At 36.9% G+C, this 14404-nt stretch overlaps 1 protein-coding gene across 1 annotated transcript in view; it reads right to left on the minus strand.

Moving 5' to 3' along the window:
- The window catches only part of fhl5.L (four and a half LIM domains 5 L homeolog), a 45898-nt gene that overhangs the window by 15549 nt on the left and 15945 nt on the right, over window positions 1–14404 (minus strand). Inside the window, exon 2 of the mRNA NM_001094408.1 lies at window positions 609–780. Within this exon, the coding sequence (NP_001087877.1) occupies window positions 609–767 (159 nt within the window). The 5' untranslated portion in view covers window positions 768–780. The remainder of the gene's footprint in view (window positions 1–608; window positions 781–14404) is intronic.

Genomic DNA, 14404 nt, shown 5'->3' on the forward strand with positions numbered 1-14404 from the left:
TGAGATCGTAAGATTCACTGTGCACACATACAAACCACATGTAAGGTCACATGAGCCAATTAACAAACAGAGTTTTGCCTTTTGCTTCCTCACTTCTTCCTGTTACAGTTAGTGTTGTAGTATTTCTGGTCAGGTGATCTCTGAGGCAGCACAGATAGAGTCACGAAATGGTGGTTCAAGGCAAGAGATGTAAAAGGGCAATATTTATGTAAATATATATTCCAGTTTGGTAAGATTCTTTAATATGTCATTCAATTTGATATAAACTATCTGTTGCTTAAGTATTCATTTTGGGGGTATAGTTTTCCTTTAAAGTTACCAGGAGCTGGATTTTTGCTGCCCTTGGCAACCAGGAGGGCGCTGCCACCTGAGACGAGTGTCTCAACTCGCCTCATTGGGGGAGCGCCCCTGAGTGTATGGTGCTTTAGACTGATAAAGAGAAAAGATAAGAAATAAGAGCAGTGAAAAATATCATGGTAAGCAAAACTATAGTTGAGACAGGCACAATACAAAATGGATTTGAGGAAAGCATCCGGGGTCTTTAAGAAATAAAATATATAAATAAACTATCAATTTAAACATGGACCATTTTATGATGTGACATTTACCTTAGAATTACACTCAATCATCTTTTTGCATCGTTCACAGGGGTTTGCAAAAAGGCTGTCAAAGCATTTAATACAATATGGACTGTCATCCTTTAGAGTATATTTCTTTCCGTACAAGGACTCCTTGCATTGGAAGCAGTCAAATATTTCTTTTTCCATATTAGAAGCTCAACTGGGAAAAAAAGCATATTGATTATTAGGCAAATTTACTCATCTACACATGTACTCTCTACACAGTATGAATAAAATGTTTTTATATAAATACATGTTAATAATAAAATACTCTCTACACAGTATGAATAAAATGTTCAGTCACCAATTTTATCAATATAATTTGCTTAAGACTGAGAAGTCTTAGAACTGATTCTCTTTAGGTTACAACAGAAGAAAAAATTGCAGAAATTGTGGCCCAACAGTTGAATAGAAAATGTGTGCGAAATGTGCCTCAACCTGAAGTCTCAGGGATACTGGGAAATAGTTGAAGGTTCTTATCATGACTTTTCATATCAATAAAGTAGAAGAGGTTGAAAAAAAACACATGTGCATCAAATTCTATCTCTTTGTCTAAGTGAAACCTGTGCAAGAGCTACTTAATTTAGCAAGGCAAAAAAAAAAAATTGATTACCTTGTGTTTAATGGAAGTATCTGCTGGGGAATAAAGCAACTGAGAGTAAATTATACAGCTGAGTTTATTATTCACAAGAACCCAAAGGCCCTTCTCCATCAAGGATGTGTCTTACTTAATCCAATTTAGGGTATAGGAGGCTTGCATATTGTTGCTTCTCAAATGCATATTGTTAGATTTATAAACATTGAATCTCATCAGCCACATAACTGCCCAGTTTGTCTACATGCCCCTGCAAGGATGTCACTTCCTTGATGGAATTAATTGGACTGCATACTCATCAGCAAACACAGATACATTTCCTAGAATGACTCCCAAATCCATTACAAATGAAATGAATAAACTATGTACCCTTCTCCAAGTAGAAAATGTTCCATTGACAACCACACTCGTTTCTGTCCATAAAAACATCATGACTCATAACAGCAGACCTTGGTTTAACTTTTTTTTACATCTGATTAAGCCATAGGGGGTGTTGTTAATGCTCTTACATTTCCTCCATTAGGTGATAAACTGAGAATAGTAATTAGTTAATATGGTTGTAAACAACATCCATTTCTGTTCTGTGTTTTTAATTGAAAACCTGCCCCGATCCATTTGCTGTCATTTTTTAGGGTGCTAAAGGTTGTTTTCCTAAAATAAACTGTCTTTATTGACATTGATTGCTTTTCCAATCAATGTCTGGGTAATTTGTATCTCTTATTAATACAACTTTCTCTAACATTTGAACCATATTTCCAACATGAGCTGCACCTCTTTCTCTTTACTTGACATGAGGGGGTCTGTAGCATACTCCTATCATTTTTGCCTTTTAATCTGTAAAAAGTTCAATCCATAAGGCTTCTGCCCTTTCATCCTCCTCCACAACTTCTTCTTAATAGTGGGTTTCAAATAATGCTTAACATACAGATGTTGTCCTCTTGCTTTTTTACCATTTCCACTAAACCTTCTGAAACAAGGTATAGCCCTTTATATTTACTGCCCAGTCATGTGACTCATTCAGCCATGTTTCAGCAATTTCAATTACATCATACATCTCATCCAGAAACCCAGGCCTCTGCCATTTTACTGGCCAAGATTCTTGAATTAGAAATCATACACTTTGGGCAGATTTATCAAAATTTGAGATTAGAGCTAAATAAAAACTCACCCACATTCTATAGGATACAATTGTATTTATCAAATGGTGGGTTCTAATTTTCACTCATTGATAAATTCAATTCTAAAAATCCCATAGGAATGAAAAGAATGTGGGTGAGTTTTTATTTATTAAACTCTAAACTCACATATTGATAAATCTGCCCCTTAAAGGAATTGTTCAGTGTAAAACTGAATAAAAACGGTGTAAATAGATAGGCTGTGCAAAATAAAAGATGTTTCTAATATAGTTAGTTAGCCAAAAATGTAATGTATAAAGGCTGGAGTGACTGTATGTGTAACATAATAGCCAGAACTCTACTTCCTGCTTTTTTGGTTTACACTGACTGGTTACCCTGGCTACCAGGCAGTAACCAATCAGAGACTTGAGGGGGGGGGCACATGGGTCATATCTGTTGCTTTTGAATCTGAGCTGAATGCTGAGGATCAATTACAAACTCACTGAACAGAAATGTACCATGTGGCCCCCTTCAAGTCGCTGACTAACTCAGTTATAGAGCTGAAAAGCAGGAAGTAGTGTTCTGGCTATTATGTTACACATCCAGTCACTCCAGTCTTTATACATCACAATTTTGCCTAACTAACTATATTAGAAACATTTTTTATTTTGCACAGCCTATCTATTACACAGTTTTTATTTTCACACTGAACTGTTCCTTTAATATATTGACAAGCTTTCAGTCTTTCATAAAACTTCACACTGCTCCATCCTTTTCCCCCTGTCCCTAGTTTACAATTTCCTCCAACCCTCTAGCATTCCTCTCCCCCACAACACCTGAACTATCATAACTGTGGAGCAGCCTATCCCTTGCAAAGAGTCTGTAGACAACGGGAAATCGTCCCAGCTTTCATGAGGTACATGAATTCTGCTCTACTTACTGTATTTCTTTCAGCCATTTAATTTAATTGTAAACATAAGCCACATAGGAGTTCCATGAACTGATTTTATATAAGTCATGGAGCTCTGAAGCAAAAAAGTAATTATCTGTGCCACCTGTATGGTGAGGGTGGTCCTGTACCAGCTGAAATAGTATTGAAGACAGCAGCTACAATTTCCTTGATATAACCTTTATATGCCAGCATTACTGGGTAGAGATGTAGCGCAGAAAGTTCTGCCCAAACCTGCATGTGGTGATCAGACTGACACCAACATGGGGGGGGGGAGAGATCTCAAATTCAAGTCATTTTTTGAACATAATGTCACAAAGTATGGATGCTAATTTCAAAAATAATGTGTGCAACATTCTCTCACTGTACAAGTTAGAAGAAGAAGAAAAACAATGATGTGGTAGATTCGATTTTGCAGGGTTATAATTCATTAATAATCATGTTTAAAATGTATAACATCATTCATAATAACTGGCAAGAAGAGTAGATTTTAAATATTTGAGGTGATCTACTGTATCCTACAACTGACAAATGAATGTCAAATAAGACTCTTGCTCATCAGATGAATGATTTATACATACCCAGCCTACATCATTCATTTTGGCTTCAGTAGCATTTATTTCTCTTTCCTGATGGGCTTTGGCATTTTTAACACTATGCTGTATTTGTTGCCATTTGGTGTCCAGATAACTCATCCCTCAAATTGTGGGCATGATCCAATAAAAAAAAAATACAAATAGCCATTATGATTTTCAGAAATTATTCACAAATCGTTCCCACACAATTCTCGGTTGGGGTAAATCTCCTCTCCTGTGTGACAAATCACCCAAAAATACCTTTTGCTTGTGACCCATTAGAATCTCAATGTATATTGATTTTATTACCTGGGAACCCTGCACATAAAGGGCCAGATTTAATTTAATGAGAAACGTTTATCTTCTAATTATAATCCTAATTCAGTTTTTCACATAGAGGGCCAGATTCAATTCAGTGAGAAAAAAAGTTTATCATGTGAAAAGTCATGGATGAGATTCAATTTGATATGCAATTCAATTCTGTAAAACTTATCTCATGGTTTATCACATGAAAATTCTATATGAAAAAACTAGAACTGAATTTGGAGAGAAAAAATTTTTTCTCGTCCATGAGTTTTTACATGATAAACCAGGAGATTACTTTTTCTCACTGAATTGAATCTGACCCAGAGACCGTTTCTGTTTATTACATGAAAACTCTATTGAAGGGTATGGGGAAAAACTGGAAATGAATTAGGAGAAAAGTTTTCTCTCCTCATATTGATCTTACCCATAGGTTTTCATGTGATAAACCATAAAATAAAATTTTCTGATTGATTTAAATCAGATGTTTAACACATTATGGGCCAAATTCAATTCAGTGAGAAAAAGGTTTATCACGTGAAAACTCATATACAAGATTCAATTTGAGATGCTATTCAATACAGCAAAACTTACTGTACAGTTAGGCCCATAAATCTTTGGACAGAGACAACTTTTTTCTAATTTTGGTTCTGTACATTACCACAATGAATTTTAAATAAAACAACTCAGATGCAGTTGAACTACAGACTTTCAGCTTTAATTCAGTGGGTTGAACAAAAAGATTGCATAAAAATGTGAGGAACTAAAGCCTTTTTTTAACACAATCACTTCATTTCAGGGGCTCAAAAGTAATTTGACAAATTAAAAAACTGAAAATAAAATGTTCATTTCTAATACTTGAAAATCCTTTGCTGGCAATGACAGCCTGAAGTCTTGAACTCATGGACATTACCAGATTCTGGGTTTCCTCCTTTTTAATGCTCTGCCAGGCTTTTACTGCATATTTGCATGATAAACTGTATCTCACAGTTTATCATGTGAAAACTCTATTGAAGTTTATGGGAAAAAAACTGGAACTGAATTTGAAAAAAAGTTTTTTCTCCCAGAATTGAATCTCGTCCATGAGTTTTCATATGATAAACCATGTGTTACGATTGGTATCTGTGGTGTTTATACAAAAGGCCTGTAGGTGTCACTGTGCACAAGAGTTATACTGTGTACATAGTACTTTCTATAATGTTACTGATGAAGTGTAATGGCTGCATGAACCTGCTAATAGCACTGTTATACTCTACTCATCCTTGGCTACCAAAACATAACAAATTGGTGTCAAGGTGCCTCTTCTACCTCTGCAGCAGCCTGCAGCTTTTCTCCCAACCCCTGGAGAGCCTACAATACCTTTTACTGCTTGGATCTGTATGTTTGAAAATTACATTATTGCTGCTGACCAAGGGGAGATTTCTGCTGCTAGAAAGCGTGCTTTACTTATTCACTGCCTGGGAGCAGAGGGACAGCGTATATTTTATACATTACCATTACCTGATGAGACTTATGAAACTGCTCTTACTGCTATAAAGAACTTTTTCATGCCAAGAGTAAATGTGGTTGCTGAAAGATATAAATTCCACCAACGTGGACAACGTAATGGCGAATCCACAGAACAATTTGTAGCAGCTTTGAGAGAGCTGTTTGTTACCTGTGACTTTGGGAATCTAAAATGAAATGCTAAGAGACCAAATAGTGGAAAAAACAAACTCACCTGGCATTAGACAGAGGCTGCTCCTAGAGCAGGATTTAACCCTTGCAAAGGCTATTACAGTTGCTAGCCAAATTGAAACAGCAGTGGCAGAGGCTAAAACTCTCAGTCAGGGAACTGCTGGGAATGTACAGATTGTGAATTCAACACTGTGGCCTAATAATGCACAGTCACAGGCAAAATACAGTGATAAGGAAAGGGATTCACCTACACTGCAAAACCATGCAGCAAATACAAATAAAAAATACGGCTGCCGCTGTGGTTCAACACAACACACTGCAAATCATGTTACATGTCCTGCAAAAGCTAAATGGTGCAGCAACTGCACAAAAGCAGGATATTTTGCTAAAATCTGCCGTAATTCTGCTAAAGATGTTCGTGAAGTCACTACTATAAATGTTACAGTATTAAGTGTGGATAAAGCTGGTACATTTATTCCAGACTAGTTTATATGCAATAACAAACAAGGGAAAGTTGTGCTCACCACTATTTTTTAAAACCATTAGGCGGGGGTGCAATGAGGGTGTGACCACAAAATACATATAGTCAACTACAAGAGGTCCTCTGAGTGCAGAGGACCTCTTGTAGTTGACTAGTTTATATGCAATGTCAGTACTGTGTCTGCTGACAAGGACACTCCATTAACCTGATGCTTGATACAGTTTCAGCTGTTTCTATACTACCAAATTATGTTTTCTTGAAATACTTTGCAAAAGATCCACTTGTTGCACCTGCCTTGAAACTGGTCAGTTACTTAAAGGATCCAATCCCTGTGCTTGGTTGCTTGCCAGTGACTGTACAATTTGAATGAAATACTGCAAAATGTGACTTTTACATTATGAATAAGGGTACTGCTATACTTGGAAGGGATCTCTGCTGCATTAAACCTACAATTAGTTGATGGTCTCATCACTACAGCACCAGTGCCTGCCACGCAGCCTGTGTCTAAAATTTCACCACAAAACAACACTTCACTAGGCTGTGCAAAGAACTTTGTATACAAAGTTAAGTTGAGACCAGATGTGAAACCAGTATGCCAGAAATTGAGGCAATTGCCCTACTCTATAAGGGAGACTGTCACACAGGAACTAAAGAAACTGGTAGAGAAAGATGTGATTGAAAAATCAGAATCCTCTGAATGGGTTTCACCCATTGTTGTAACAATGAAGAAAATTGTATGTTGATCTCCGTGAACCTTATAAAGCAGTTGTTATGGATAATGATCCCTTGCCACACATAGAGGAAATATTTTCAGAACTCCGAGGATCAAAATTCTTTTCTACCCTGGATCTTCAGAATGCTTATCATCAAGTATTACTGTATGAGGAAAGTAGAGACCTCACTGCATTTATCACCCATGATGGTTTATTTTGGTTCAAGCGTTTACCTTATGGATTGGCTTCAGCACCTAGTTGTTTTCAAAGACTGATGTCTTCTATACTCCATGACATACCTGGGGGTACAATGCTTCTTGGATGATATAATTGTCTACGCTCCAACTATGGATCTTCATGACATACCTAAAAAAAATTCTGAAATGCATTGATTCTGCAGGATGGAAACTGAATCTTTACAAAAGTCACTTCAGACAAACTCAGCTGTCTGGGTCATATAATTTCACAAGATGGATTACAGCCTGACCCTGACCATGCAGAGATGCGCACTAAGTTACATGTTGCAGACATCAAACTTCCACAAAATACTGTGCCTACAAAATCGTCTACTGCTGACATTGTCAAACGTCAACAAGCCAAATGCAAGGCTTATACAGACAGAAAACGTGGTACAAGAGAAGTGCCTGGAGCTTTAGTCAGAATTAAGAAACCAGGAATACTGAAACAAGGATAATCTAAATTTACTACACCGCTTTAAGTGAGATGCCAGTGAGGACCATACACATATGAACTATCTGATGGACACATATGGAATGCAAGTCGTCATGCTCCTGTTAGGAATGACTTTGGAGAAGCTCCATTTGATGAAGGACATTTTCTTACTCCTGATGCCAACTGCAATAGACCTGAAGAAAGTGAACCTATAAGGCATACTGAGAGAATCGGAAAACTACCTGCATGGACCAAGGACTATGTGATGTGAATAATGCATAATATTGCTTTAAGATGCATACTGTTTAAATGTTGCTTTTTTTTACATTTGCCCAAATGCTTTCCTACTCTAGGGGGAATATGTGGTGTTTATACAAAGGGCCTGTAGGTATCACTGTGCACAAGAGTTATACTGTGTACATAGTACTTTCTATACTGCTTAAAATTATTAGAGGTGAAGTTACTGTTGAAGTGTAATGGCTGCATGAACCTGCTAATAAAGCACTGTTATACTCTTCTCATCCTCGGCTACCAAAATATAACAGTATCCTGAACGTAGAACAAACCCAAAGGTCCCGGTCATGACGTCACACGTGAGCCACATAAACCCGGAAGCACTCATCCTAGGAGCAGAAGAAGAAGATGTGAACAGGTTAGGAGTGTGGGGTGTCCCCGCCGCCCGCAGGTTTTCTTACACCATGAGATAACTCACATAATAGTTGGTCTGACACCTATCTGTCTGTTTGGCTAGTGGGCTGGTTATTTTTCTGGGATGACCAAATGCCATTACTTCATTTGCTTGACTTGCTGGCCTGAATGACCAGATTGAACGGGAACTGTGAAGAAGTCTCCTGTCCTCTCACTTCCTCACTGACTGATCAACCTTCCTCTCACTGAGAAGGTGTGCCAGGAGATAAAATCCTTCACAGATGCTTCAGTCTTCAAATAGATTTTTTTAGCTGGCACAAGGGGTAGGCTGGAACTAGACTGGGGTAAGTGTTAACAAATTAGCATTATGGTACTAGCCTTGCATCCCTTAGTGCTTGTGCACTTCTTCCCTGGGTCTGAAGTTAAAAGGACTGGATTGGAATTGTAAGGCACCAGGACACAGAGGAGACACCATTGGGTACAAAGGCTGAAAAGAGATACTGGTGTGACAAGTGTAAAATGTCATATAAAGTTCATATTAATCAACCAATACCACAATCTCACAGGAGAAGGTCAGACCTCTGATTGACCTACAACAGTTTCTTGTCAATACATAAGCCAATCTGGGTTGCCCTCAAGGGTCATTACTAACTAATTACTCATTTTGCTTCTCTGCTACATATTAATTAATCAGTGTAGCTCATTTCAAGTTCTATTTATAAGGGGCATATATCCACTGCTATTAGAAAACATTTGGGATCCCACTTCTCAAACGTGAATTTTATAATGATTATTTAACAGAAAAAGCCTGCTCAGAATAACAAAGTGGTCACCCTTTATCCACGATGACCTGGGTGTATAAACCCCAGGTCCCACACTCCTGGGCTTGCAAACACTTTAACCATGCACTGAACAGTACAGTGTTGTAGGACAGTCAGAGGTTTGTCCAGCCTCTATGGTACATACTAATTTATATTGCAAGTTGCCAAAGTTTAGAGTTGGAAGCATTAAGTACATGAACTTTGACTGATGTATGACTCAGGATTACCTTCTGAAGGGGAAAACTAGCTGTAACAGCATGTGCTATATAGCACTCTTTATCACAGGTGTGATAAAATGTATCGGTGGAGGAAGTGTTAACCACACAGGACTTCCACCACTCCACACTGACTAGTGTTTGGGCCCCAAATACATATGTAAGTGTTGAGGGCAATGCCATTAATGCTCCTCATAAGACAACAAGGGAGGCCATACCTCCTCCAAATCCATAAAACATAATTTAAAAAGCATTGTATAGTCATCACAGGGCTGGCAGATCCACCGGATGCATTTTGGACCTTACTGGTCATTAAAAAGAGGTTCATTTCAATTCACAGAACAAGGTTTAGAGAACATTAATTTTAAACAATCACATTTTTGCATTCTTGGAGACCAATAACTGAGACGGTGTTACAGGTATAACTAATAGTTATTACTTTATTTGCTGGATCTCAAACAATCGCTTTTGTGGTACCGCACAGATGGTAAAATAATCACTTTATAGATACTTTAGACATCCACTTGATGATGTTACACAGACATAGTATTTGCATCACTCATTTATAGTACTCACTTATAGGTGAACTAGTCCCCAGCATTAGAAAAAATGCTCACAGTTTGTAGATTACAATCACCTGAGTCTTACCACTTGGATCCATTTGCTGGCTGGGCTGACACCACAGTTTACAAACCTTCCTGATCTGCTTGCTGGAGCCTCAGGCTGCTTTACTAAATACTGACTTTGCCTCTCGTTCCAGAGTGCACTATAGCTGGTATTTTGTCACAGTAACTTCTCCTACCTCCACTTCAAGCTCTCCAGCACCAGCCACCCCTTCAAGCATGTGGGGTCCAAAGAGACCAAGCATATTGGGCTTCCCTTTTTAAAGACTAGGGACAGCTAACACCACAGGCCAACTACAGAATGGTCAGGGAACTCTAACCTGGAAACAGTTACCCCTTCCAACTGTGAAACTTTATGTAAAATAAACATAAAAAAAATAATTGTAATGTTCAGATCACAGTAGTATAGAGAGATTTATCTAAAAAATGCAGTATTCTAAAAATGATTGAAGATGTGCATACTGTAGGCACAAGGCTTTTTAACCTGAAGAAGTACTATAAAGCTACTGCTCCTATTCGGGCAGGTTTCTTTGCAATAATACAACACTGCATTTAGCTCCTGTGGGAGACAAATGGAGATGATTGTTTATTTCAGTTTTTAAAAGGTTAATAACACATCTTTGATGGCATTCATTGAGTTTTGCAAGCTGAAATCTGAAGTGATGACTTTTTCGGAATGAGCTTTTCATAGAAAAAAGACGGCTCTGCAGTTAACCCCTCTGGGATGGCATGGAGAACTTGCTTAATATGAGTTTCTGAAAAAGTCAATTTACATTTAATGCCCTACAGCAACTGAGTGCAATGAGTTTTACCAGATGAAATCTGATGTGATGGCTTTTCTTGAATTAAATGAGGAATTTTCAAATATAAATGCAAAGCTTATTTGCTGAACAGAAGGAAGCAAACATTATTAGAGCTAATGCTTTATGCACATAAAGAAAACATCCCAAATTGTCACTGGTATAAATAAAGGGACTTTTGACCAGTGCTACAAAGTTTAATAAATCTGACACTGAATTTCATAGTGCCTAATCACATATACTATATATATATATATATATATATATATATATATATATATATATATATATATATATATATATATATATATATATATATATATATATATATATATATATATATATATATATATATATATATATATGTACATTTGTACATACATATGTACATATGTACATTTGCACATTTGCACGTATTAGCAATAAAATATATATTTGAATATAGGGTATGCCAGTATGGAACAATTTTATTTTATATATAATATTAAATATTCAGTTATTTTATTAAAATCAACTTTAAGTTTATACTAAGCTTTTTTTACTAAGCCAGGTTCTAAATTGTATCAGTCCAGTTACCTATAACAACCAAGTAGATGTAAACAGCTTGCACCAAATAAAAAAAAAACGAAGATGTGAAGGGTCATTTACAACTGCAAGTACAAGTCTGGTTGCACTGAAATGGATGCAAATGTTGCTACCAATACTACCTCCAATACCTCCAGGGGAGCACAACTGTTCTCTCCACACTAACGATGTGCCCTCCCCCCGGTGCTTAGAAAGGTAAGACGGGGGGGGGCGAGCGAGGTGGTGTGGCATCAGAAAGGACCCCAAGAAACGCCCCTGGATACCTCCAACTATGGTCTTTGACCCTTCACATATTTGAGCATAATCTTCTGATGAATTTTGCACAAGTGCACATACTGAAGCTGGGGAACCCCGGGGCTGTCTTCACCCTTAATGTAGCAGCTGTTTGAGAGTTCCTACAGTTAGCTGCATAAATAGGTGCACCACATTTTTTTGCAAAAGAATCATATGCAAACACTGCTTGACTGCCTGAAATTATATAATCGCCACAAAATGTTAGCCACAAATTGCACCTGACACAATTGGATGCATTTTTTTGCATTCATTTTGATACATCAAGTATAAGTGCACCAAATGCAATTTCCTGAATTCTGGAGAATCCATTGTGGTTAAAAAAAACAAAAAAACAAGTCTATTAGTTCAGAAACACGCCCTTTGTTCACTGTGCCCATTAAGTAAATACCACTTTTGATGTGTTGCTATGAATAAATACACTGGTACAGTTTAGCTCCTACAATGTATATTATTAGCCCCCTTATTTCAGGACTGTCTATAAAGGAATGTTTTTAGTGTTTTATCTATCTCTTCAGGGGAATGTACATTTAAATCGAAGAAGCAGACAACATTAAAGGGAACCTTTTCTGCACCTTGCAAAGCTCAGCAGCATATTTTTAGTAGTTTTTAGCCATTCGTGTGCCAGAAGTGGTATCTTTCAGCAGATTTACAGAATCGATAGATCTCAGTGAAATAATTTCTTCGACTTCTGAAGTAGTAACAATGTTTTTGCACAGTAAGTGAATGCACAGAGCATCTGGTTAGGTGGGACATCAGTGATAGAGGTAGACTAAAGGAGACTCTTTAAACATACCACACATCTTACTTAGTCTGCTTTTAACTGACTTCCACATGGCAATATATGTGCATCTTAAATGTATAGGTTGATAGATGTCAAATTTGCCCAGCAGCCTGCTGATAACTTATTATGAAATATGTGCATTCAATCTTGGGTTCTTTACTTCTTGTGAGTGAGGCAGTAATCTGCTTATTTGCCATGTTACCAAAATAAACAGTTGCAGGCAATAATTTTATCTAGCAAGCGCCACAAATAGCTTCTGGGAAAGAAAGCTCACGGTCCCGCTATCTAAAGCACAAATGAAATTCAGCTCCCATAGTAAAATTGCTTTTGAAGTGCTGCATAATCACAAGGCAAGTTCAAATCATTTTACATTAGAGGATGTTTTTAAAATCAATTTTTTTTCAGCAGCACTTGGGGCACAACTGCCTTTCCATATGCTTGATCATGGACATATTTACAGTTTTGATAAATATTCTCATTGCAGGTTTTCACGTTTTTTTATGTTCCAATGTAAAAAGAAAATATACTGAATGCTTCCAGATTCACACAGATCAGTTAGGATTCTCATTGGAGAATTATTTTGCATCCCACTGCACCCCCTAGCTCTTAATATAAATTGATGAAATGTTTCATTAAACATGGAAAACAATTCACTGATGAGCATTTTGACCAAAAACTAATTATAGATGCAACAGAAATCACCAATGAGAATGCTATCTGCCCCCTTTATTTCTTCTTGGAATGCTAAAGTAAATCTGTACAAGAAAGCTTCTAGGCTGTAGTTAATCCTAACCCTTTTCTAAACATGTTTTCCAATTGGCTCTATTATCTTCAGACAAATAACCAATAAAATCTGAATGTAATATTCACAGCCACAGGAGGATTTGTGGTTTGAATGATGTTCAGTTTGTGGTTTAACTAAATGACAAAGAACTGTCAATAACTATGTGCTTAGTAATGCTACTCTTCTTACTCAGACATGATTAAAATGCCCATCAATGCAATCAGCAAATCACATTTGCATATTTACTTGGGATACTTTATTTACATCTATGTGATTATATAGATTAAATAATTAAACCTGCCAGTACAGAAATGCCGTGAATAAGTTTAAAAAAAAAAATCAAGCGTATGGTATCAACATGAATATGATGCAAGTAAATAAAAGACAGAACATTTGGGAGAACACCAAAAATAGTACTTGAAAGTAGGAGGAAAAGACAAACTGTGTAGTCATTTTGGTATGATCTAGGAGACGCAATTACAGGATCGGAGTTTGTGAACTATACAAAAAAAAAAGGAGGATTAGATTTGTTAAAAGGATTCTGTTGTGGTTTTTATAGTGTTGGTTTGTATATTATATTACATTGTGTGGATTGCCAATAATTCATTTACCATTACATTTAAAATGTTATTCATGAACCAGTAATCCAAGTTGTAATGTACTTTTAAGACTCTGAACATCTTGCTTACTAACATGTATCTCCCTGGTGCTACATCTTATTATATGTTAATGTCCTAAGAGCTCCACAAAGGGAGGACATTTCTGACAGCTAATTTGCACTAGGAGCACAAATTGCATGTCTCGTTGCATTTCTCATCATAATGATCTTTTCACAATAAGGGGGTTATTTATCAAAGTCCGAATTTTTCTCATTATTTTCTGAAAAAAAAAAACTTTGACCAAATCCGCAGGGGTTTTTTCAGCTTATTCATTAATACACTTTCCCAAAAATTTTGTTTGCGGGAAAAAAATAAAAAAAAATTGCGAAAAATCCAGATTTTTCACCCAAAGACTCAGTTTTCTTATGTTTTTGGCCAGAAAACTTTGGGGTATTGCACGAAACCTAGCGCACATCAAAAAATCATTGGGACTTCTGCCATTGAGTTATATTTAACCTCAACAGGTCTGAGATGCCGGATTTTCTGATTCTGAC

This window comes from Xenopus laevis, chromosome 5L (assembly GCF_017654675.1).
Source record: "Xenopus laevis strain J_2021 chromosome 5L, Xenopus_laevis_v10.1, whole genome shotgun sequence".
Lineage (NCBI taxonomy): Eukaryota > Metazoa > Chordata > Amphibia > Anura > Pipidae > Xenopus > Xenopus laevis.